The following is a 24,339-nucleotide window of genomic DNA, read 5'->3' on the forward strand; positions in this document are numbered from 1 at the left end:
GCGTGGCCCCGCAGGCGCTGGGCGAGCGGCAGCCCCGCTAACTGTCCCGGTCCTGTTCCTGGTCTCCGCCTCGGTCCCGGTGGCGGGGCGGCGAGCACCATGCTGGCCACCCGGTAAGGCTGCCCGCGACGGCGGGGCCAGGGGTGGGGGCCGGCCGGGGAAGACGCCGCTCCCCGAGGGGAGGAGGCGGCGGTTCCCCCCGGCGGGCTCCGCCGCGCCGAGGTGCCGCGGAGGTTGGGCAGGGCGCTGGGTCGCCGCCGCCGCCCTGCCCGGCGGGTGCCGTGCCGTGCCCCGTCGCTCGCCCCGCGGCTGCTCTGCCCTCCCCCGTGCGGGGGCTCGGTGCGGGGGTCGGCGGGGCGACGCCAGGGCGGGGCACCCTGGCCCTTCCAGCAGCGCCGCTGGCAGCGCGGCTTCGGCTGATGGCGTCCGGCCTCGTCGGGTGTGGCGGGCGTCTGTCGCCTCGCCCGGCGCGTACGAGTGGCACCGGGCTCGATACGGTCCGGGCGGGGAGAGCGGGGGATCGTGTGCCGAGGGTGCCCTGAGACACGGGTGGAGTGCAGGAGCCGCATCCTTTGCAGAGAGTTTTCGCTATTGCCGTTCACGTCATCTCTGGTGTAAGAAGAGAGACTCTACTGGCACCTGAGGGTGTGGGTTTTTGTGGTGTGGTGTTTTTTTTTTTTATGTGTCCCCTTTTAATCTCTCAACTAATCGTGGTGTACCTGCAGGCAGAGGAAGCTTGTGTGTACATGATAAATTTGTGCAGTTATGTACACGAGGGATACATAGACAGAGAGAGGGATGTGTCCATGGCCCTACTTGTCCACTGGTGCCTGGGGACTTGCCTCTCTTCTTTTCCAAGGTGAAATACCTGCCTCAGCTGAAGAAAACTAAGGGACAGGCAGCCCACGTGCCTTGTCAGGATAACGCCGTGAGCTGTCACGAGGAGTTTTACTCCTGCTGACCCTCTGTGTGCTCTTGTGTTGCCACAGTTTTGCTTGCCTAGAGGAGTCATAGTGGCTACTGCCTGGTTGAACGCTTACTGAATTTCTGGGCAGATTACCTTCTCTGAAGGGTTTCACAGTTGTCCCTTCTTGTTGAACAGCTAAGCAGATTATGTCCTGCACTTTAGGCTTGTTCTGAGTTGCAGCAATGCTAAGCTGTGGAGGAGAAGACCAGGTTTAGCTGAATGGAACTGTGTTGGAGGCCTTGTGATATCCTTTGTGGGATATTCCATCTTCTACTGCTGTGCACACCAGCCAAGTGCAGAAGTGTATGCTTAGGGTCACGGATGATTTTCTAGATGCACATAGACCCCGTCTGTGTTAGGTTGTCGGCAGGCTAAAAGCTGGTGTTCAGTCTAAGCTGGTTGTCCCAGGGCATCTGAACAGCCAGTGAAGAGAACAGTTACCACCAGCAAGCCCATCTTCCTTCCTGTTCAGATGAGGACAGGTATCATTTGGAATTTCAGCTGGCTTGAGCTGTTGTACCGATTGTAGCTGGTTCTAAAAAATCAGGCTAAGAGTAAGGAGTGGGGTTTCTGAAGTAATCAGTGCCATTCCAAAAAAAATCTTAAGTTATTGTCATGGCATTAGTTTTAATGACACTTAAATTCTTCTGCTCTGCCTATAGGTTGTGCACCATGAGGAAGCTTCCTTCTCTTCTGGCTAGGACACTCAATTCTGGGACCAGTGGCTCCTCAGTGCTTCCTGACATGTCTGAAGGTAAAAAAAATGGGCTGTATTTCAGAATATTTAGAAATGTTTCTAAGGAGTTTATTCTTTCAGGTGGTGGCCCTTCATGTGTTAATATGGTTTGGATAATGGACATGCCCTTGGCTGTTAGCTCACAGTGTGTTTAGGAAGTAGCAGAAAATCACTGTGTGTGTTTGGAGATTAATGGCAACAAATACACATAATCGTTGAGGTTGCAGATTGAGGAGCTTGTCTGGTGCTTTGGAAGAGCATGTAATTCTTTGCTAGAGGGACAACTGCTTCTCAAGTTGGCTCTAGATAGAAAGTCAAGGTAGTGCAGATAGGTACCATGGCGACTGGAGAGAATGGCCAAGAAATGGAAGAACTGAGTGGAAATAATGTCTTACAGAACTTTTAATGTGTCAATACTGGTAATTTCATAAACTTAGAGAAATCTTTTAATCAGATCAGCAGCATTGCCTTGTGAAAAGGCTCTTGTCAATAGAGCTTTTGTGTTGAAAGGTTATTTTAGCGCTCTAATAGTAATAAACTGTAATGTTCCTGTTTCAGAAGCTTTTAAAAAAAGTTTTCTTGCATTCTAATCCCATATACTGAGAAAAGAGGAGGAGGAAAAGGGCTGGAGATGGTACAAGTAATTCCTTTGTGGAGTCTTGCTCATTTCTGAGATATTTTCCTCTCTGTTCTCTAAATAGAAACCTCAAGTTATCCAGTAAAAGAGAAAATGAGGGTTATTTTTTTTTAGGTAACTTTTTTCATTATTATTAATAAACAGTAATTTGGGAGGTTAAAGGAGAAAGTCAAGGATGCGTAATGTTGCATACTTGCAAATTTTACCCTGTTCTTTTATTTGGATATTTCATAGTGATATCACCTAGAAGGCCAGTAAAAATAGCGAAGCAGTGAGGCCATCCTGGCCTCACCTCTGATTTGTTTCCAAGGAATACTAATATTTTTTTGACTATAATAACTGTAAATATTTGAGATTCTGTTCCAAAATTGTTCCAAAACATTTAAATAATGTTATACAAACTTTTGCTGGTCTGTAAATTAGTTTCCTTTAATTTATTATCCATGCTTTCCCAAAACACTGAATACTTATTCTTACTAGTTTTTCACATGATTTCTCCCAACTTTGGATCCCATTTGTAAATGCCGTCACTTCTTCCATGGTTCTCCCAAAGCCTACGCAAAGCAGGACTTTGGAAGTTTACTCTGAGATAACTCCTGTCCCACTTCCTGAAAAACGCTCCAGATATTCTTTCCAAAGTTAATGGCTTGTGTCAACAGTACATGGTAGCACCAAGTTTGAAAAACGGATTGGAATTACACTGCAAGCAGATACTACACAGAGCCAGTAGATAAAGGAACTGGAAAGCTGGCTTGGAAGGAAAGGACTCACTCAGTTGAAAGCACAAAGATACCGACTGTAAATTGGGCAAGAACAGGTTGCCTACGGTTTCTTGCTAAAATTAAGGAACATGTGCGTAAATGGTACTCAAGCAGGTAGAATAATCAGGTAACTCCTTAATAGATGCAGTTTGCATTGTTTCTTCTAATTGTTAATCTAATCTGTGTTTTCCACTCCACAGGACACTTACCCATTCATGTGAATAATGGTGTGTTGTGGTAACCTGTACATATTTTAATATTTGCTATAACACTAAACTTAACTCAGCTACTATTTTTCCTTACTTCAGCATTCATGAAAAATAAAATGCTATTCTTCTTCTCTGTCGACTTGCTTAAAGCCTCTTTGCCTTCAGTGAATGGCTCGACCTTGTTTGTGGCAACGTTGTTGTACTAGATGTCTGGCAGCACTCTATACTTCTGGCGGCGTGCTGGATAACACATGTCTGAGAGGCTTGTGGGATACAAAATCTTTTACATAGCGACTCCTGTAGTACTTAGCTTCATTTCAGACATTTGAATCTGCATCTTTCACTGAAGTCCAGGCCAAGCTCTATAGCAAAACTGGTGGTAAAATACATTCTAGTGGTCTACTCAAACCTGAGTAGAGGAGGCACTGGCATAAGGGAGCATGGATCTCCTTGGCATAGATGGACACAGTGACCTTGACATAGATGGACACAGTGACCTTGTCCAGCTGCCCTCGTGTCTTTCACGACAGCACAGTGCAAGTCAGTTCATATCCTGCTGCTCTGGCATTAATGAGCCACTTACCACAGTTTAGGAGTTACTGTGAAATATGCAACATGATAATGAGGGATAAACCCTGTTTGCTGTCATTGTTTTGCGCATCTAAGACATTTGCCAAATAAGAGAAGATAAAGAGATTATGGGTTTTTATGCTTAATTACTTACTTAAATTTCTGTTGTAAAATAACTAATATCTAGAAGAGCAATATAGTTTTCCCAGAGGGAAATAAAGATAAAAAATATGTATTTATGAGCCTGTAAAACGGACTAGATTTAGCTTGGCAACAGTTTAAAAACACTTCTACACTTTGTCCCTTTTATTGTTAAAATAAAAATGATGTAGTCTCAGCCTGGCAAGTGTTTACTTGTACGCCTAAAATCAGAATCAGAAATATTAAACGCGACTAACAATGTATATACATGTTTGCAGGTTTGGACCTGAGTTTCTTTTCAGAGCTTTTTACCTCTTTGGAGTTGAAAAGGAAAATGAACTTAGTTTAAACAAAAAGAAAGTGCTGTTTATTCCTCCTCTATCCCAGCAGTCTGCACACTATTGGAAAACTGAGGTTTTGTGTTCTGGAAGCTCTGTTTCTGCTGATGCTGTAATGATCAAATGCATGCTATGGCTGCTTCAAAGGTGGAGTGTGAGTAACAGGAAAGTAGTACCTATTCTGTAAACAAGCCCACTGCTTCTTAAGAAAAAAAGAATCAGACCTTCCCCCTTCCAAAAAAAATCACCTCTAAGATTTTCAATCATTTTCTTTAATTGAAAAATTTTTTGTTGTTAGAATTGGTAATGGAACTCTTCTAATTTCAAAACATGTTTTGAAATTTCCTAATTTCCTGAAGAAATGAGACCTAAGCAATCTCTTCTGTCTCTGCCTATCTTCTCGTCCCCCTCCTCTTCCAGAACCTTTTGTTGCTTGATGTCATCCAAAACAGGCGAACCCCAATCTCGAAGAGAAACGTCTTTCCACAACCTTTGTGAGAATTAGCTTCTGAATCAGAGGTTGGTTAGGGTGCCAGAGCTAGTGCTGGGGTCAGCCACGGACCATGGTGACTGCAGGCAGCTGGTGAGTGACTGGGGTCTCCGTGCTGGCTGGCCGGCAGTCAGCCGCTTGGCTCCGTCTGGGCTAGCCACGGCTCGTGCTGGTGCTTGGCTAGAGGGCAGGCGAAACAGAAGGAGGCTGGGGTGTAGGGAGTGGAGCTGAGGGTGTTGCAGGGGAAAGAACAAGAAAGGGGAGGTCAGGGGTATTGCAGTGGTGGAGGTGTGGGGGACTTGGGCAGGAAAAGAGCAGAAACTGAAGTGGCTGTGTGGAGAGGAGTGGGGCACAGCTGGGTGGATCTGGCTGAGAGAGGGGTATGTGATGTAAATAGCTAGGAAATCAGGCTCTTCGTGCTTCAGGATTCACAGGACAGCTTGCTCATCGCTGTGAATACTCTGACCGGGCATTTAGTTTGGAATGTGCCAAGCCTGATGATGTCTAATAACCTAAAAGTAGAAGGGATCAGCTTGTGAGTCACCAGCGCTCCTGGTTTTGTTTCATCATAAAATTTGAGGGGTTTTTGGTAGCCCTTCCTTGATCTGTCTCCAGCTATTTTGTCCTAATACTTGAACCCCCTTGTATAAAAATCTTTGTAAATAAGCAAGGAATCCCTACTATCCAGTTTTCAACTTTATTCTGTTCTGAGCCTGGGAATTGTTGCTGCTTGTTTTCAGGTGTTTCCAAATAGCACATGTTCACCTGCCTAATAGCAATGGAGTAGTTTGATAGATTTGATGGGACCTTAGGACACTTAATAGCCTCATCTGAGGAAAGAGTAGAAAAACTGCTTATGGGGAATATTCTTGAAATTTAGGAGGAACTTGTGCAGAGCTAGCATTAACTCTGGTAATGCAAACAGTTCCAGAAGCAGTTTTGCAGGCCCGTCTTCAGTGTCTTAACGCTGTGTTCTTTGAGGCTGCTAAAAATTTAAGGCTGTGAGACCCTGCTGGCAACAGGCAGTTGGCTGACATTACCTGCCCTTCATGGGGGGGATTATTTAAAAAGTACTCTCCTCATTCCCTGTCTCCCAGCTGCACCATTCCTTTCTATGTTCTTATTATGACTTTCTGATTTTTGTTATTTCCACGGTTTTTGTTGAGGCTGAAATATTTTCCCATCAAAATTTCTGAATCTGATCTTGATCTGCTGTCTCTTAATTAGCATTGTTCGATTGCGTTAACAAACACTTGAGATGCATTCTTTGTTGGCTGTGTACAGTATGCTACGGAATCGTGTTACTCAACCCATTATTGTGATATGCCTACTAACAGCGTCAGTGAATTTGGCCAGACTTTTGTTTCTGGGCTGCTATTTGCATGAACTTGCTTAATTTTCCTGTTCTGGGATGAGGATTGTGCCTTTTAGCACCAGGCAACCTCATGTTCATCGCCTGCTGAACAAAGCTTGATTTGCTTCGATTTTTTTTTTTTTTTTTTTTCAGTGCGGAGCAGATTGAGGGATATAGTGGGAGCATCTACCAACTGGAGGTACAGTGTACATTAAATGTATTTTACTTTGTTTGTGAAACCCAGGAGAGCTCAGGATTGTGGTAGTGAAAGTTAGCAATTTTAGGTTGCTGACTGGGGAGGAAAAAAGATCCAGGCTAAAAAGCGATGCAGACAAAGTTTCTGAATTATTACTTTGTGGATCAGAGACTTCTGCAATTTTTCTTGCAGAAGATCTTTAGCAGCAAAGGAACAAAATATGTGATCTTGATGCTTACAAGATTCTCCCATCTGAATCTGGTGGAAGTTTAAGAGCTGTAGGGTCTGACTGAAAATGTTACATTGCTTTTACCTTTTGACTTATCTGCTTGTGAATTACCCGCTGGATTCAGAGGCAACTGAGCTGGTTCAGCATGAAGCAGGCTGCGTTATGAACGGCCTGGCAGCACCCATGTCACTTTGGAAAATTGTCTCCTTCGTCAGGAGCATCTCGGTCATTTCTTTTCTCCACTGTAACTTAATTTTAGATTAATTTACATATAATTTAAATAATCAATGTTTTGGCTTTATGTAGGTTACCTTCCTCCCCCTCTATTAGGCTGAATAAGCCAGAGTTGACTGTAATTCTCTCCTGTTAACAATTCTGAATAAGTCAATATAGCAGTCTGGGGAAATTATGTGTTACTGTTTGGTTGGTCCTACATTTATTGTATTGATTGTGGATTTTCTTACGGCTGTGTTGGCTGGGCTCATTTTGCATGTTGTGCACTGATGGGGAAATGGAGAGGCTTGCCTGGGTGGAGTGTCTGAAGTGTCCAGGCCTTCTGACTAGGTTTATCTAAACAGGATTATAGGCACACTAAAAAAAATGCCTGGATCTGGGAAGCTGATTTTTACTTAGTAATACTAGTAATTCTAGTATCTAAGCATGACGGGGCTTGAAATTTTTGATAGGTCAGCTGAAAAGGGCTCTAGAAGTTGATTTTTAGAAAAGCCTTTCCTGCAGCCCAGGATGGCTGGGGAGGAACCATGCTGTATGGAAATAGCATCTGAGGATCGAGATTTGAGAGGGCTCTGGTCAAATCTGATCTTCCATCCATTTCTTTTTCCTCACTGCCCCCCCCCCGGAAGGAGAGCAAACTGAAGCCAGGATCACCACAGCAGTGTTTTTCTTAGATAGGTATGTCTCTTGTGCTGTGTAAAATACAGCAGAAATGGTTTGCAGAGTACTGTATGCTTCAGTTACCATAACTAAGTAAAAATGGGGAGCCCACAGCTGGGAGTGCTTGAGAACGATGGGTTTAATAGGGGGTGGTTTGGAGGACATGAATCACGTAGCCTTTGAGATCCCACTTTTAAAATAGAGTGACAAAGAGTTGATACCTGTGGAGACTGAACAGCCAGTGCTTTAATCGAGTTAGACTGCAGAATGACTACAGAGGAAAAACCTAAGAGAACAGCTTGATAGAGGTCCCAAAATGGGAACTAGGGAAGGACCGATGCACATGCATCTGGATTGCTGGGAAGAGAGGAGAGATGCATATTGGAGGAATGCCTTCGGCCGTTAATTTTGCTGAAAGGAAATGTTGGTTTGCCTTATTTTGTAAAGGCTAGTGCCATTTTGTATTAGAAAGAAATATCTTGCTTATATATTTATTCTGGTTTTGTGCTTAAATTGTAATTAAAACTATTAATCTGTTCTTTGCTAATTATAGTTGAGGTAGTGTTATGGCCATTTCAGAAATAAATAATGTCATTTCTCAGAATGTTTAGGGCACGTATGCGTTAATACTTAGATGAAGTATTGTTACTGTATGACTGGTACTGCAGGGTGTAACAGTATTTATCTGTTGAAAAATGTTATTGCCTTGAGCCCAATATTTCCATGTATTGAAGAGTCTGTTCTGAAGCTGAAGTCAAGAAGAGTTCTGCTGCTGACCTCAGAGGATCCAGGATGGAACTGGTGAAGACAGAATATAGTTGAATTTTTATTGTTTGGTTTCTGTGTGTTTGTAGATAAATTCCTGATTTACTCTCTGATTAATTTCTCTTAAACCTTTCACTAAAAGACCTTGGAAACAAAGCTTTTAAAAAGCATAAAGGTGCATTGTCTTGGACATTGCATCTTTCCTTAGTCACCCAGTGTATTCTATTTCTATACGGTGGCATAACTTTAAACATTAACCCTCTGGAGGAGGTTGTTGTCTTTCTGTTTTCTCTGAACTCTGCAGTAGCCATGTTGCCCAAATGATGTAAACCATATTTCATATTTAAAACAAACAAACAAAAAACTAACTGAAATGTTCTGCTAGACTTTTACTTTCTTTGATCATGTATTATTCATATTTCCCAAAAAATTATTAAACAGAAAAGAGGGAATATAAATATATTGAAGTGCAACTGCTTTGTACCTCTCTTCTCTCAAAATTAAAACTCAAGCCAAAAAAGTCTCATCTTAAATGGCTTATACCCAGAATTCATCCAAAGTCAAAACTTAAAACAAATTTTCTTTTTGGTGAAAAGGTTCTTTCTGTTGTTTTCTTTCTTTTTTTTTTTTTTTTTTTGTTTAAATTGGTTTTATTAAACACAGTGGCACTCAGATCTCAGCAATGCAGCATGCACTACTGGATGAATCACACATATCCACAAGTTTAAAATTAAGTTTGGTTACTTAGTGTTTTATGCCTTCTCTTGCTGTATGAAATGGATTTATAATTTTGCGTACTCCTTGGCTTTATTCTGGAACTGTTGCATGTTTAACCCGTAGGTTTTTAATGCTTAGTTATTGATTCTAGGGGTGTTATGAAATACTTGCTTTGTTCAGTCAGGTTGCACTTTTAAGGGGAGGAAACTTTGGAGAAACAGGTAAGAGAGAATGTTGGGCAAGGTTGTTCTATCTTGGAGATACTTGTGGAAGGAACCAACATGGTACATCAGAAAAGAACCGTGACAATAAGTTAGCCCTTACTCCCTTGTGAAAGTTGCAACTCCTCTGACTTGGTGGTGCTGGAAAAGCAGCTCTGAAGGGACAGTGCTCCCTCTTCTGTATTGTTTCTTTCCATAACTTTCCTGTAAGGCTGTAAGACAACTGGGTAGGAGGAGAGGGGGAAATAGATTAATTTTCCCTTTCTTTTAGTTTGCTGATCTACTGTATGCTGTATGAACCGATGCTGTAAAGGGAGAATTCACTTGTGAATGGTCGCAAGTTTTAGCAGATTAGTTCTCTCTATTGTCATTACTAACCAGCAGTATACATCTGCTTTACTTCTTGGGAGAGATTGTAAGTTGACAGTCAGTCCTTTAAAATTGGCACTGTAGGAAGAGTTGTGATGCAATAACTATGGAAGACATGAGTATGTACAAAACTTCGTATGTTAAATTATGTCTGATTTGTTTTTTCAAGGGGAACCATTTTGCTAGCATTCAGAATTAGATACGTTTTGTTCATCTCTTTAGTGTGAAGTATGTGCTTCCCACGTGTACACAAAACTATTTAAAACTTTTCTGCAGTAGTCTTGCTTAGCATATCTGATCATGTGCATTTCACTTTCTTTTCAAGGCACGCTTACTGTGTCTTGCTAGTTTTACTGCTTTTCTGTTTTCATTTTTACAATCTTCAGTGTAACCTTTTTTAACTAGGGTTGCAGTTCTGTTGTCATGCTCTAGACAGTGTTTTGTTTTTTTTTTTCTTACCAGGGATCACGTGCAAGCAATGCAAGAAAGAAAAGCTCTTCATACTTTACTGGCAAAACGACAGGAAGATCTCCCTCCTAAGAGGATGAAAGATAGCTACTTGGAAGTTATTCTCCCTCTAGGAAGTCAACCTGAAATAAGAGAAAAGTATCTGAATGTACACAACAGCGTAAGGTAACAAAGCCACTGTGTTACACATACAGGAAAGTGTTAACTTTCATTTACTATGGATGTAGGTAGTTAATTGTCAAAACCCCTTGTATCTTACAGGTTTGGAAGGATACTGGAAGATCTTGACAGTTTAGGAGGTATGTATCTATGCTCTGGTAAGGAATGCACAAGTAATGCAGACAAAGTGAGTTTGAGTACTGTTTCGTGCTGTTTGGTATGATATAGTGTGACCTGAGAGAGGGAGTCACATCAGTGCACTATCTTGGAGGGGAAGGAGAAAAATAAAAGATACTGATGATGAAAGAGAAAGAAGGATGATAAAGAACAGACAGAAGCAAAATTGCTCAGTGTCAGCTTTTTGCTTCTGCCAATTTTGTAAAGGACCAGCTACAAGAATAATTTACTGAGAAGTGATCCCGGGTTATGAATCTGCATTGAGTGTTAAATAAGAAGAAATTTGCAGAGCGTGCGATTTCGAAGTAAAATGTATGATTTTTCTCTTAAAAAAACCCCGACAAAACAACACACAAAACCCAACAGATAGTGAAGGGCAAATATTTTGATCTTCCCTTTGGGGAGAAGAGAGTATAAGCTGGAAAGAACAGAATGTATCATTGAAAACAGATGAAAACCACACTCGATATAGATTCTTGGGTTCTGTCTCCGAATTGATGTTAAGGAAAGAAACAACTCAGCTGTTTCATGAGTTAGCTTTCTTAAATTTTTTCTCCTTTTCGTTTATTCATGGTCTTTAAAAGTTCAAGATCTCTGGCTTTTGTTTTTGCAGCTAAAATAAGTTCTGGGTTGTTAACGTAACTTGGAGACGCTTTTCTCTTAGAATGTCACCAGGTGACTTCCTTCTTTATCAAAGTTATGTGGCTGGTTGGGAGCCTTTTGATGGAGGTTTTTGACAAAGAATAATTAAGGAACAGGCATTTTTTTGGCAGAAAGACCTTCTGTGGGCCCAGATGGGCAAAATCGAGGAAGACAGAGAAACAATTGAATTCATGTCACCTATCTATCAAGGATAAAGAAAATAGCTAGGTGATTTATTTTTCTGGGAAGTGGAAGATGCTGGCTTCAGTACCTGTCCTGAATTAGAAAAGGAGACTTGAAACTATTGGCTACCCTCCGTTGATAGATGAGATGAGCCTGTTTTTCATCTGTGCCTTGCCTGTTTTCCCTGGAAGCCTGTGAAGATCTTGGGTTTTTCCTGTTGCAGCACAGAATGTCTTTGCCTTGTTTGCAGTCATACTGGGCTTCAGTCAGTTCCACTAGGGGTGTATTGTTTTGGGTTAATCAGGATTCTGTCCTAATTACACAATATTCAGGATGGTGGTCATTAGTTTTCATAGGAAACTGTAGCGTTTCATTCCTCCTCCCAGTATATTCTGTAATCTTGGCAAATATACTACATAAAGGTCTGATAGACTTCTGATCTTTTGTCTTTGGCAATAGGATTCTGATAAATCCCGTTCAGACTCTTACTAATCATATTGATGGCATGAGTTGATAGGCATAATAGGTTTTAGAATTGTAGCTTTAGTAATCTTAGGAGAAAAAAAATTTTAGATTACCTGGAACGACAGAGATCTTCCTTGTCTCTCATCTCATTTAAGTACAAACTTTTGATTTTGGAAATCTATGTCGAGTGAAAATCATCTGAGTACTAGAAAAAAAATCTTTGTAGCTGTGTATTACTCCAAGGAGTCTGTTTACTTGGATGTGCTCTTGTGAGCAGAGCTAATTAATTTAAATAGTGGTTTGGCTAGTAGTAATTACAGTGTGATAAATACCTCTGACTATGCTTTCATGCCTGTAAGGCACAGTTTGTCTAATCTGCATCTCTTTAATGGAATCAGTATTTGAAAATAAGTCCCCAGATAGCATGTATCCTTGGACAACCTGTGTGAAATCAAAATAGGAGGTAGAAGGATCAGAGATGGTGGGCTGCAGGGGTGAGAGGAACAGATTAAGTGGGATTGGAAGTAGAGGAGCGATGGGTTGACTTAAAGTGCTCAGTTAAATTTCTCTTTGTAGTAAGTAGCTACACATATAGCTGAGACAGCTGCTGAATCACTGTTTCCTTTATAGCAATCCTATGAGTTACATACATGAAAACGTGGAAGTCGCATGCACTCCTACAATGTGATACTTCATCTTTGCAGGTACTCATACTTCACAAAGATGGCTTTGATCTGCTCCACTGAAGTTTCTGTTAAAGTATAGGAGAACTGAGAGCTGACTCTCATTTTTGATCTCTCCACAGTTCTAATTTGCTACACTCACACCAAGCAGGAAATGCAGCCAAGATCCCCCTTATCAATAGTTACTGCCCTGGTGGATAAAATCAGTAAGTGGCAGTTTGATCAGTAAAAATGGTTTCACCTGTTTGTCTTACTCTTTGAGCAGCTGCTGCCTTCCCGTGGTTGTTACTGAGGGTACCTTCTTACCTCTTCTGTTTGGATCACTTTGGCTTTGAACTCTGATTACTGTGGCTTTTGTTGAAGTTAGAAGGGAAGAGGATTTTGTAGATGCTTTTCAGCATTTCGTATTTCCCTTCCTTTCAAAATATGACTTTCATTCTACCTGCACTTCTGTGTTTGGTTTTATTTTGGCACGTGACTTTCTTAATTTCATTATTGAACAGTGTTTGTTCTGGTGGAGCTGGATCTTGCTTTTGTCACATGTTCTGCTGAACATCTCTGTGAGTCTGCCATCTGTCTGCCACTTGTATGCCTACTTCCTCCTCCTCTTCTGGCTTTAGAAGTCTGGTAAGGCAGAAACTGCAGGCTGGCAGTGGGATCCCTTGCAACTGCTGTCATTTCTGGGTTGTCTTTTTGTTTGTTGCCATTTATTACAGAACTGAAAAAGGTATTAGAGAATCCAGTCTTTCTAATATTAGATGTCTCCAGTAACCTCTAATGTTTGTCTTGTAGATTTGTGCAAGAAGATCATATATCCGGACTGTGACATCAAATTCACAGGCAATGTCTCTTGGGTTGGAAGGACCTCAATGGAAGTAAAGATGCACATGCTGCAGGTTAGTTCCTGTGACTTCTCTCCATCCTAAAACAATCATGAGGTGCTTCAGGGTGAATTCTGAATGATGACATTAGCAGTCTAAATTATATTTTCTAGAATAACTGTTTTTGAAAGGCTTCAAAAAGCCCTAGTGTTTCAAGACCAAGACTTCCAGTGTTCTAGGTTCAGCAAGATACTCTGTTGCTAGTCTTTCTGTCAAGACATGCATTTTTCTTAACCAGCATTTTGTAATTAAACTGTGTCCTGGTTTTAGCTGGGACAGAGTTAGCTCTTCTTTTTAGCAGCTAGAAGAGCTCCGTGTTTTGGTTTTACTCAGAGGCTTGCTCTGAGAAGAATGCTGATAGCAAGTTGATGTTTGTAGTTGGCACTGAGGTCTCAAGGACTTTTCAGCTGCCGTGTTCTTGCCAGTGTGCAGGAGGACAACAGGATAAGGGGGAGCATAGCTGGGACAGGGAGTCCGCGACTCTCCTTACGATTTGTACTTGGACTTAGGATTGAGGCCAAACTGGCCAATTAGTATTCCATATCATGCAGCGTCATGCCCAGTATAAAAGTGAGGGTCAGCTGGCAAGAAGGGCTTTTGCCCTTCCGGGACTCTCACTTTCGGACTCTGAGTGCGCTCTCTCTCTCGCTCTCTATTTCGGGGCCTCGCGTTCATCTGGGATTGCAGCTTCGGGACGAGATGGGCTTTGGGTAAGAGGGGGTGGTGAGCATCTACACTGTGTATTAAATCATCCGTATTAAATTGTTCCTATCTCAACCCACGGGTTTCCCGTTTTCTCCTTTCATTCTCTCCCTCATCCCTGGGGTGGGGGAGGGTGAGTGAGCGACTGTGTGGGGTTTGGTTGCCGGAGCGGCCTAACCCATGACAAACTGAAACACAGTATTCCTACAGAAAAAAGTCGTGGCTGTGCTTTGCATTTTCTTAAATAAGTTTCTCCCTGCTTTTTAAAAACTTTATTTTCCTTGTATCTATGCATTTTATAGGTTTATAAATTTTAATGTTGCTATTCAGATTCAGTATTAAATTGTATCTCTTGTGTTCATCTTACCTACTGTGTAGCATAATTATTGTAATAAGTTATTAAATACTAAATAATAGAAAATAAATTAAATGAAGAGTGTAACCAGGCTACACTGTGCATGAAGCAGAAGGAATGAAGCAGAGTCCTTCACCTGGGGTATAAAAACCCCAAGCATAGCTATAGGCTCGGGGAAGAGTGGCTGGAGAGCTGCCTGGCGGAGAAGGACCTGGGGGTGTTGGTTGACTACCGGCTTGATAGGAGCCAGCAGTGTGCTCAGGTGGCCAAAAAGGCCAATGGGATACTGGCGTGTATCAAGAATAGTGTAACCAGCAGGAATAGGGAAGTGATCCTGCCCCTGTACTCGGCACTGGTGAGGCCGCACCTGGAATATTGTGTCCAGTTTTGGGCCCCTCGCTTTGAGAGATATTGAGCTCCTGGAGCGGGTCCAGAGAAGGGCGACTAAACTGGTCAAGGGGCTGGAAAATAAAACTTATGAGGAGCGGCTGAGGGAGTTGGGGCTGTTTAGCCTGGAGAAGAGGAGGCTGAAGGGAGACCTGATTACAGCCTACAAATACTTGAGAAAAGATGGTGGGGAGGTAGGGGAAGGGCTCTTTACATTAGTGTTGGGTGATAGAACAAGAGGAAATGGGTATAAGCTTAGTCAGGGGAGATTCAGGTTGGATGTTAGGAAGTATTTCTTCTCTGAAAGGGTTGTCAGCCACTGGAATAGGCTGCCCAGGGAGGTGGTTGAGTCCCCATCCCTGGATGTGTTTGAGAATAGGGTGGATGATCTACTTAGCGATATGGTTTAGGGATTAGGGATGGTTGGACTCGATGATCTCTAAGGTCTTTTCCAACCTAGAAATCTATGAATCTATGAATATTAATAATTCAATGAAAAATTCCTAAATGTTCTATTGAATTTTTACTGTCTGTTGATTATTTAATGGAAACATTAATTCAGTAATTCAATTATTTAGAGTAACAAAGATATGCTATAAACACCTAAGTAGTATTACTGGCTATAATTCAGATAGACAGGTAAATATTTTTTGATTCAGTTTGTCTCCTTAAGTAAAGTCTCTGATGTAGAAGATGATGTAACACCTTTATTGTCTGAACTCCTCCCAGTGGTGGCATTAGCAGCAATTTCATTTCGACAACAGATTGTTGTTTTGGCATTTCTCAGAATGAAGGGTAAGTAGGTCCTTTTACAAAACCTGTGCGGATTTCCTCTCGCCTCCCAGCTGAAACTAGTAGTTAATAAGCATTCCCTGCTTACTGTTTACATTGCAGAATTCCTGAAACTTGGGAGTTTTAATTTGTGTTATTTCCTTCTGTGACCAGTTGTGAGAGATCTTGGAAGGGATGACAGGAAGTGAAAGTAAACAACGTTAACAGTGTGATCACATAGTTGATATCAACTGAATAGCTTGCTAAGCACATTTACAATTTTTGAGTTTAAAAATATAATTGTTTCCTGTCTCTCTTAGGTACATGATGGTGATTACAGCCCTGTGTTAGATGCAACCTTTGTCATGGTGGCCCGGGACCCAGAAAATAAACGGTAATTTATAGGATAGGAAAACAGTTTTCAGACTCCTGCTATGGTAAAAATAGTGAACATGGCAGCTTGCTATGTATGTGTAGAAACCGTGTAGTGTAGGTCATGAATAAATCACATGTTTTCTGCTGGCAAGTGTTACTTTCCTGGGGCAAGCTTCAGAGCATTGATTTCAGCAGTCGGATGATGCTGAGAATTGCTGTTAGTCTTGGGATCTGACCCTTTTCTTTAACAGATTTTCCCTGTGATTGAATGACTGGCCTGATGAACATAGAGGTGAATGAGTTGGCTAGAAACTCACCTGCATTCTACAGTAGTTGTCAGAATTAGTTGCTTTATTGTCTTAAAAAAAATGAAAAGTTTTAAGTTTAAGCATTGAGTTTCAATGCTTAAATAGCCTTGGAGTGAATAATGCTAATAACTCTCTAATAGGTGCGTGGTAGGTGTCATCAGAATAATAACCTAAAAATTGATTGAGTAACATGGAACTGATAAATGTTCTCACAGAACTAAAACAATATTAACTTTCTTATTTTTCTGATTTCATTCTCTCTGTAATTCCTTAGTCATTAAACTAACAGGCTGCTTAGTGTCAGTTGCAGCTTGTATGACTCCAGGACTAGAAAAAAAATGGTTGTATTTTTTATCTCTTTCTTGTATAGCCTGCAAAAGTAATAAACAATTTTCTGTTTCTAACTATTTTAAATAATTGCCTGTATTTAATGAAGAGTGATATGTTTAATGAAGGGGTTTTGCTTGACATTTTGCTTGCTTATTTAGTCTTGATAACTACTTAAAATATTATTAAGTTGCTTACCTTCAGATTTATGAGATATTTTCAGAACCCATTAGCATACTATACATTTTTATATATACACTTATATTTATGGTACTCATTTTCAGGACTTATTTTGCAAAAGAATTACATCAAATCTGATGTAATTATATGCTAGCAGATTGACTAAGGACAAGCCTACGTGGACTTGTGTGTGCTTCAGTGGCTGTTCTTCAAGCTAGCTGGCCACAAGCCAGCTGTGTTTCGGAAGCATTCTGTCCATATGAGCAGGGAGTTTACTCTGTGTGAGGTAAAAACTTTTCGGAGAGGTACAGGGTATGTTAGGTTGGTTGTAGCGCCACAGAAATGTGGTTGTGTGACTTTTAGACCATAGCAAACTTGCATCTCAGCAACTTGGGGCTTGGACAGGAGAGCTGATGTAGATGTGTCCAGAGCTGAGGAGAGGGGTAATGAGCTCTGCGATGGAGAAGGAGCTGATGTGTCTCCAAAATCCAGAGCTTTAGCAAACTAGGAAAGAGCAGTTTGTTCCAAGCAAAACGGTCCCCTCTGCATGCCTTTTGTCACCAACTCAAGTAAAGGCTTGAGGTAGAGGTGAACTGTTCCGCAAGAATAATAATTGGAAAAATAATTATTGGAAATTACGGGGAAGAATGGCTCTTCAAAGTAAGCGTTTGCTTTGCCTTGCGAAAAGAAATAATTAAAAGTTATACAATTAGGTTAAACTTATTTGTCTAGTAAAATAAACATACAAATTTGTACTCAAGGCAGCCTCATATTATCTTCTTTGATAAGTAGTACGTGTGGTAAACAGCTTTTGGCTGTTGATAAGGCTGTCATGGGAACATGTAGATTCTAAGAAGGCTTACTAGCTACAGCGCTATACTCTTTCTATTCCAGGAGGAATGATACTGTTCAAGTTTTGTGTGTCTGTTTTAGACTATCTGAGATCATCACATCTTCATTTCCCGAGTTTCTAAGCAGCTTTCTGCTTGAATAACCTTCATTATAATCTATGGATACAGTTTTAGTTTTTTAAGAAGCATAGATGCATCGCTTACGCTTTCTCAATTATACTAGGTAGTGGCTGGATCACTTTGGAATTTAAGCTAATATGATATTCTTTTGGCTGTTGCTGCATAACCTGAAGGGTATGTCTTTTTATCTTGTAACGTGTATGTAAGCAAACATGGAAAACTGTTATAATGTATTCACAGGACAAATTCTTATGTTTGTAACTTAAAAATATTCCTGTCTGTAGGCCAGCATTTGTTAATCCACTCGTCCCTGAGACCCCTGAGGAAGAAGAAATCTTCAAGCAAGGGGAATGTATGTCATTCTTCCTGGTAGTATGCACATCTGACTCAGGTTCAACTTAGTAGCTGGAAGAAAGTAGACTTCAGAAGTTCTGCTGCTTAGAAATGCTCATAATTTGTTTAAAATCAGATTTCTGTTCTGTCTCGTGCGTGTCAGTTGTGTAAGAGAGTTTAAAAGCCTGCTGTCGCGTTCTTGGAAATGCTGTGGCTAAACTGACAGACAAGGGCACTCCTGATGTGCTCTGTACCCTCCCTAGACTTTCCTGTTTCCAGGATGCTCGCTCCACTCAGATCTGAGTGCAGCACGGGCTTCCCTAATGCTCTGGCTGAGTGATTGCCCCCATGGTGGGTCTGCTGAGCGCATCACAGCTCCTTACCTGTCTGGGTGCCCATGTTCCTTTTGGAAAGAAACTCAGAAAAAGAAAGAGGGAGAGCAGGGGAAGGAGTGTGTAGCTCCATCTTCTTTTGTTTCTAGCTGGAATTTTAAAGCAGAGAATTAGAGAAATGTTAAAGACCCAATAAACTGAACAGAAGCTCTTTTAAGCTAAAATTTCAATCATTGTAGCCTATGTTAATGAGTTCTGTCATAAATTTGCCTTCTTCTACCATTGGCAAAACCTGAAGAAGATTGTTTATTCTGTAGGGTTTCTTGTTTGATATGTTTTTCTGTACTTTGAGGGGAGTACTTAAGTTTTCTGTAGAAGGGGTGTGTGAGTGTCACAGTATATGTATAAAAGGTCTTTGTCACATTGGTGAGGTACCAGTGATCTTTGCCTTATTTTTCTCTGATGCAGTCAATTCTGAAAACCAAATTTCTGTTTGAATCCATGAGACTGTGAAGTTACAGTTTTTAACTTACAGGGAGAAAAAGAAAAAAGGAAAGAGACAGCTGATTTGAGGTTAAAATCTCCAGAGCCAAGCCAAATGTTTTGTGGTGTTTTTTTTTTCTTTCAACTCTAATATGATTTTTTTTTTTAAATATTTAGTGAACAAGCTGAAGAGAATTGATTTCAGCACTGCCTCCTTACTGAAAATGGCTCCCACTGCAGAAGAAAGAAACATCGTTCATGACATATTCCTTAATACATTGGACACAAGGTAAGAAGAGGAGGGGTGGAGGAGAACTGAAGTCTTATGAGAGGGAAAAGTAATGTGCCTTTTGAGTGGGTGCTCATCAGAGGGTAGTCTGGAATAAATGGACGTTTTGTTTTCCCATTTCACGATTTAAACTCTGGGGCGTTTTCTTTGAAACACAGCTATAAAATTTAGTATGACATCTACACTTCTTAGAAGAGGCTTCTGTCATTCAAGAGTGTTAGCTGTAGTGCAAGTGACAGTGTTAGTATTGAGAGCTTCTCAGCAAGCTGTTATGAGTAATCTTGAGCAAAAGTGTTAATGATCTTTCACCAAATAAGGGAATGGAATGGTTTTGCAGCCATGTGACTTGCACAATCTAAGAGTTTTCTGCCATGATACCTAGAAAAAAAACTATGAGGGCAGGAATTGGCCATATTTTGACCATGTAATCGTGCAATGTATAATATGATACCTGAAAACAGTATTTGAGGGAGACTAGTGTTGGCGTACTTCTCTTATACTTGGGATTTGTGCAAAATTGTCCATTGCCAATGGTGAGAGAACAATGCCTAATGACATTAGTGCAATGTTGTATTTGTGGATAATTTATAATTTCTTTATTCTGTAAATAACAAATTTACACAATTGTTATTTTCAAAGCTGTTTACCAAAGTGAGACATGCCTTCCCTTAAAATTAGCACATATATTTTGTAGACTTTCTGTCTGGATTTGAAAACCTCAAACCATCTGCATGTTTGATGTTGAATTACTCTGTTAGCTCATTGTGTGCTTTGAATTCATGTTATGACTTAAAAAACAGAGTAAGGCTTTTCTGGCGAAGTGTGTGCTTTGTGATTGTGATTTAGCTTTTCTTTCATGTATCTGTCTCAAGTTTGTTCATTCACATAAGCTTGAACATCAGCAAAAGTTTTTGAAAGATCAGAAGTGTAGGCTTATTGCAGTAACAAATCAAAATATCACTTTAGATAAGGCTTCAAGGTCAGTTGCAACAGCTTTTAGCGATAGCATTTCTGGTTTGGGTGGGGCGGTTTTGGTTTGTTTGGCTTTTTTTTTTTTAAGTATGTTTCTGCATTTGCCATTTGTGTGTTTTTGACTTGCTGAATTCTGCTAATGTGAGCTATAAAGTTTATTGTCTCTTCCAAAGGATGGTAAGTTTCCGGAGTCGCAAACTACCACCCAATTCAGTGTGGATGGAAGATGCAAAGCTAAAAGGCCTACAGATTTGCCATCCTCAGGTATTTTGGAAAGTATTAATGAATTACAGAAACAGTTACTAATGAATTCTCTTGTAAGACTGCTTAATCCATTATTTTGTTTTGATTCTGCAGTCTTTGCAGTATATTTAGATCTTAGTTTCTTTTGCCATTTTTCTATTATCTGTATGGATTGCCACTGCAAAGTAGGAGTATTTTAATTACCTTGTTTTCTTACCAGACGTTTTTTGATTGCAAAGTGTTTAAGCTGGGCTTCTGGTTGCTGACACAATTTTGAGTTTTTATCTTATGTTGTCAAATGAGTCAGATGAGCTCCTGTTAAGTAAAGTGGCCTCAGCCATTTGGACTTTTGCATGTATATTTAAGTAGTACTTTTTATACATTCAGGTGCTGGGTGTTCTTTTAAACACTGTGAACTGAAGTGCAGACTTCAACACAATGCCTTGAAAAGAACGTATGTAATACAGTAGTTCGATTTTTTTGTTTCTACATACAGGAACGGAACATCTTCAATAGGATCTTTGGGGGGTTTCTCATGAGAAAGGCGTTTGAACTGGGATGGGCAACTGCTTGCAGCTATGGGTGAGTTGTAGACCTGCAATATTTATATAATCCAGAGCACTGTGCGTATATACATAGGTTGGGAAGCTAAGCTAACCAACCTAATGACAATCTGAGCAGAAAAGAGCTAGGTGTCTAGTAGAGTCTTGCACTATTAGGGCACAGCACTGTTTTACTTAAGAACATGTATTTATGAAGAGATTTTTATCTTGCTCCTTGGAGCTTGATTTTTAAGCATTACATGTCAAGATAGAAAATACATCCGTTTTCTGTTTTCTTTTATCTTAGCAAGTTATTGAGATTGACTTTTGAAGATGTATTTTCTTTCCAACCATATAAAATAGACATTCTGTCAAATAAATATTACATCTTTTCATTCCGTACACAAGAGGAACGGTTTCTGAACTTCTTCTAGTAACTCTTTGTGCCAAGTGTGACTGAGGTCATCACCCAGCAAAGATCTGTGCACAAGGTTAATGGAGCATGCACAGCCTCATAGAAAATGAAGTGTTTTATGACTCATAGAAAGTGAAGTGTTTTATGACAGTGCTTAGAAAGCTGAGGCTTAAGCAATGATAGCATGAAGATTGCCTAGCAAGTGTAAGTCACAAGATACAGTAATGTATCCTTAGAGAGTGTGTGTTTTTATGTGAGAGGTTTCCTCCAGTTATTTTTGTCTTGGGTGATGACATAATTCTGTAGCACTTTGTGGCCTGTGTTAAAAGAGAGATCTGTTTTCTAGTAACCCTTCATTAAAATGCTGACAATTAAATATTTTAAATTTTTCCAAACACTCTCGTTATTCTTGAGAAGAAATTTCTCTTTTTCTTCCTCAGGGGTTCCAGACCTTTTATTGTATCCGTTGATGATATCATGTTTCAGAGGCCAGTTGAGGTTGGATCCTTATTACTGCTTTCTGGACAGGTAGGAGTTGTTTTCTTTTTGAAAGGGAAAAAACCTTATCTTTGCTGTAGTCACTGTTAATCACTGATAACGAACAGTACATTATGAGAGTGTGTGACTTTTCTTGTGAAACAGTGCAATGAAGTCTGTTACAGTTTTTCAGTGTCAGTGATAAATTACGAACTATAACTCTTATCTTAACTGTGTAGGTCTGTTACACGGAAAAAAACTACATCCAGGTTCGGGTACACAGTGAGGTTTATGATCCAGATACCAGGCAGCACCAGACAACCAATATCTTCCATTTTACATTTGTATCAGAAAATGAGGTCCCACGGGTTGTCCCCAAAACTTATGGAGGCAAGTATCCAATGAATGCATTGTCATCATAACTCTGTCGACAAGACAGCTTTCTTTCTGTTGGAACGCTGATCGTTTTAATAAGTGAACTATCGGAATTTGAATAATTTAGCAGGATTTAATGGCAAACCTCATTTATTTTGTGCTTCAATGACAGTGTGGATTGCTTCTTAATCTTGCCATTCTGTGTAGTCCTCCTGTATTGATACTAAGTTACTAACGTGGTTCTCTCTTTTCTCCACCTTATTTCAGAGTCCATGTTGTATTTAGATGGCAAGCGACACTTCGCTGCAACCATGAAAGAAATCTGACGCGAACTGAATGCTGCATCAGCAGTGTAGCAGCACGCTGTCTTGGAAAGAGTTGTCATCAGAGATGGCTAACAGACAGGTGCTTGCAATACTGAAAAAACCCCAAACCAAACCCAAACCTTATGACAAAAAATTACCTTTTTAGTGCTATTTATGTATTTGCGAATATTTGGATTTTTTTATTCTCTGCTACTAGGATTTGTTGAAATTTACTTTTACATGCTGATGCTAGGAAAAAAGGCTGAAAAAATACAATCTAAAGCTTTAGATAGCTTCTCTTTGTCTGCTTTGAGATATCTCCTTATGACCTTTGCTGTCTTGTCACCTTCTTCTGTCTTTCCCTTGATAGCTCTCCTTTGTGTTTCCCTGATAAGGGAGAGAAGTTCTGTCACAAAAATTTGCGCAATAAGTAGATACGCACAGAGGAAGCTTTTTGACCTATGTTCTTGTGTAAATTAGGTTTAGGGTCTTACTTTTTTTAACAAGGACACACGCATCTGGGCAGGAGCATAAGTTCAAAAGTTACTAGTGTGTGCACAATGTAAAGCAGGTGTTTCCCATCAGCTGGGATTTTACAAGGTTGTTGCAGCTTCTGATTTGGTAGGTTTCGTGCTCCCTTGGGAGGAAAATGATTTTTGCAATGAAATGAGGTGGCCATGTGGTCTCTTCTGGCATTCTGTTTGCATGCAGCCTGTCCTTGCCAGCCTCTGCTAACTTTTTTTTTCTTTTTGCATATAACTGTGAGTTCCTTAATGAATTATTTCTCATGGCCTGTAAAGGTCTGATTGCTGAAATTGTGTGGGACTGGGAAATGGCATTGTAGAGCAGAATGTTTTGGTTTGTTAGACATTGGGAGTAGAAAGGGTAAAATCCTACTTAAGTGGTAATTGCTATGTTTGATGCTGGCGTTAGGGGTCCAGAGAACCTGTGTTGAGCAGCTCCCAAGTCAGCTGCTGAATACTGGAAGGACTTTTATCCCACTGAGAAGTGGCACAGCTAGAGGACAACCTTCTCAGCTAGATTTGTCTGGTTCCTTGGTAAAATATGATGAACGTATTGCACAGCTTTAAAGGTTGTCAAGTTTACCTGTGAAGGACAGAGGGGACACCACGGTGGACATAACTGTGGGATATAAACAACAGGAAGAAAGTACTTGATACGGAAGTGCTTCTGATGTAGTGGAGAAGGTTTTAATAATCTCCAATATCTGGCAGATAAAGACCAACATCCTGAAATTAGGAAAGTGAATGGATGGGAGGCATGAGCTTTTAGCAGTGAGGATGATTAGTCACAAGCACAAAATTGGACCTCTGATACCTTAAAATCAAGACTGATATCCTATCTGATCATGACACCCACAGAGGAGTAGTTGGGCTCACTGGTAGGTTAAATGGATGAAATATGATGTCTTGTAATACACGAGAATAGACTCCGCTTCCTGGCTAGGTTTAAAATCTTTTGATATCAGGAAGCAGCATGTAGAAATTATATGAATAGGCACAGAGGCATGGAACAGGTTGATAAAATAAAGCAACACGTTGAAATTATATTTCTGAGTAAGAAAGTTTTTGAGAAATTCACAGTTAGGACCAGCTTTCTTTGTGCTAGGATAGCGTGAAGCTATGCTAGGATGGCTCCTAACAGCTGATAGCTATTCATGTGAGGAGAGTGAGCATTGTAATAACCAGCACGCTATATCAGCCTTTCCTTTCTAAGATTTGGCTGCCTGTATTTCTAAGTGAGATGGCTTTCCAGTGGAAGCACAGGGGTGTTGCCTGATCTGGATCAGATTAATGCATTGCAGTGATAGTAAGCTCTTGGTTCCTTATATAGAGTTTCTCTCTTCAGCCACTCCAGTGTCGATTCAGCTGTATGATGTTATGAGCTTTAATGATTATGACACTGTGGATATATATTGTATTTT

General features: G+C 40.6%; 1 protein-coding gene across 7 annotated transcripts; it reads left to right on the plus strand.

Moving 5' to 3' along the window:
- Positions 1 to 77: 77 nt before the first annotated feature.
- Positions 78 to 23,511, plus strand: ACOT9 (acyl-CoA thioesterase 9). 7 transcript variants are annotated; one of them, XM_086618782.1, is made up of 16 exons: positions 78 to 113; positions 1,630 to 1,721; positions 3,302 to 3,328; positions 6,357 to 6,402; positions 10,057 to 10,227; positions 10,324 to 10,361; positions 12,494 to 12,577; positions 13,164 to 13,267; positions 15,788 to 15,861; positions 17,913 to 17,980; positions 18,954 to 19,065; positions 20,211 to 20,301; positions 20,777 to 20,862; positions 21,678 to 21,765; positions 21,954 to 22,104; positions 22,357 to 23,511. In XM_086618782.1, exons 1-16 carry the CDS (start codon positions 100 to 102, stop codon positions 22,413 to 22,415), a joined length of 1,305 nt encoding a protein of 434 aa, XP_086474908.1. In that variant the 5' UTR covers positions 78 to 99; the 3' UTR covers positions 22,416 to 23,511. The 7 variants fall into 7 exon arrangements, with proteins under 7 accessions (XP_086474908.1, XP_086474931.1, XP_086474923.1 ...); XM_086618797.1 differs by lacking the exon at positions 78 to 113 and adding an exon at positions 507 to 645; XM_086618805.1 differs by lacking the exon at positions 3,302 to 3,328.
- The last annotated feature ends 828 nt before the right edge of the window (positions 23,512 to 24,339 follow it).

Source organism: Tauraco erythrolophus, chromosome 1, assembly GCF_009769465.1.
Source record: "Tauraco erythrolophus isolate bTauEry1 chromosome 1, bTauEry1.pri, whole genome shotgun sequence".
Classification (NCBI taxonomy): domain Eukaryota; kingdom Metazoa; phylum Chordata; class Aves; order Musophagiformes; family Musophagidae; genus Tauraco; species Tauraco erythrolophus.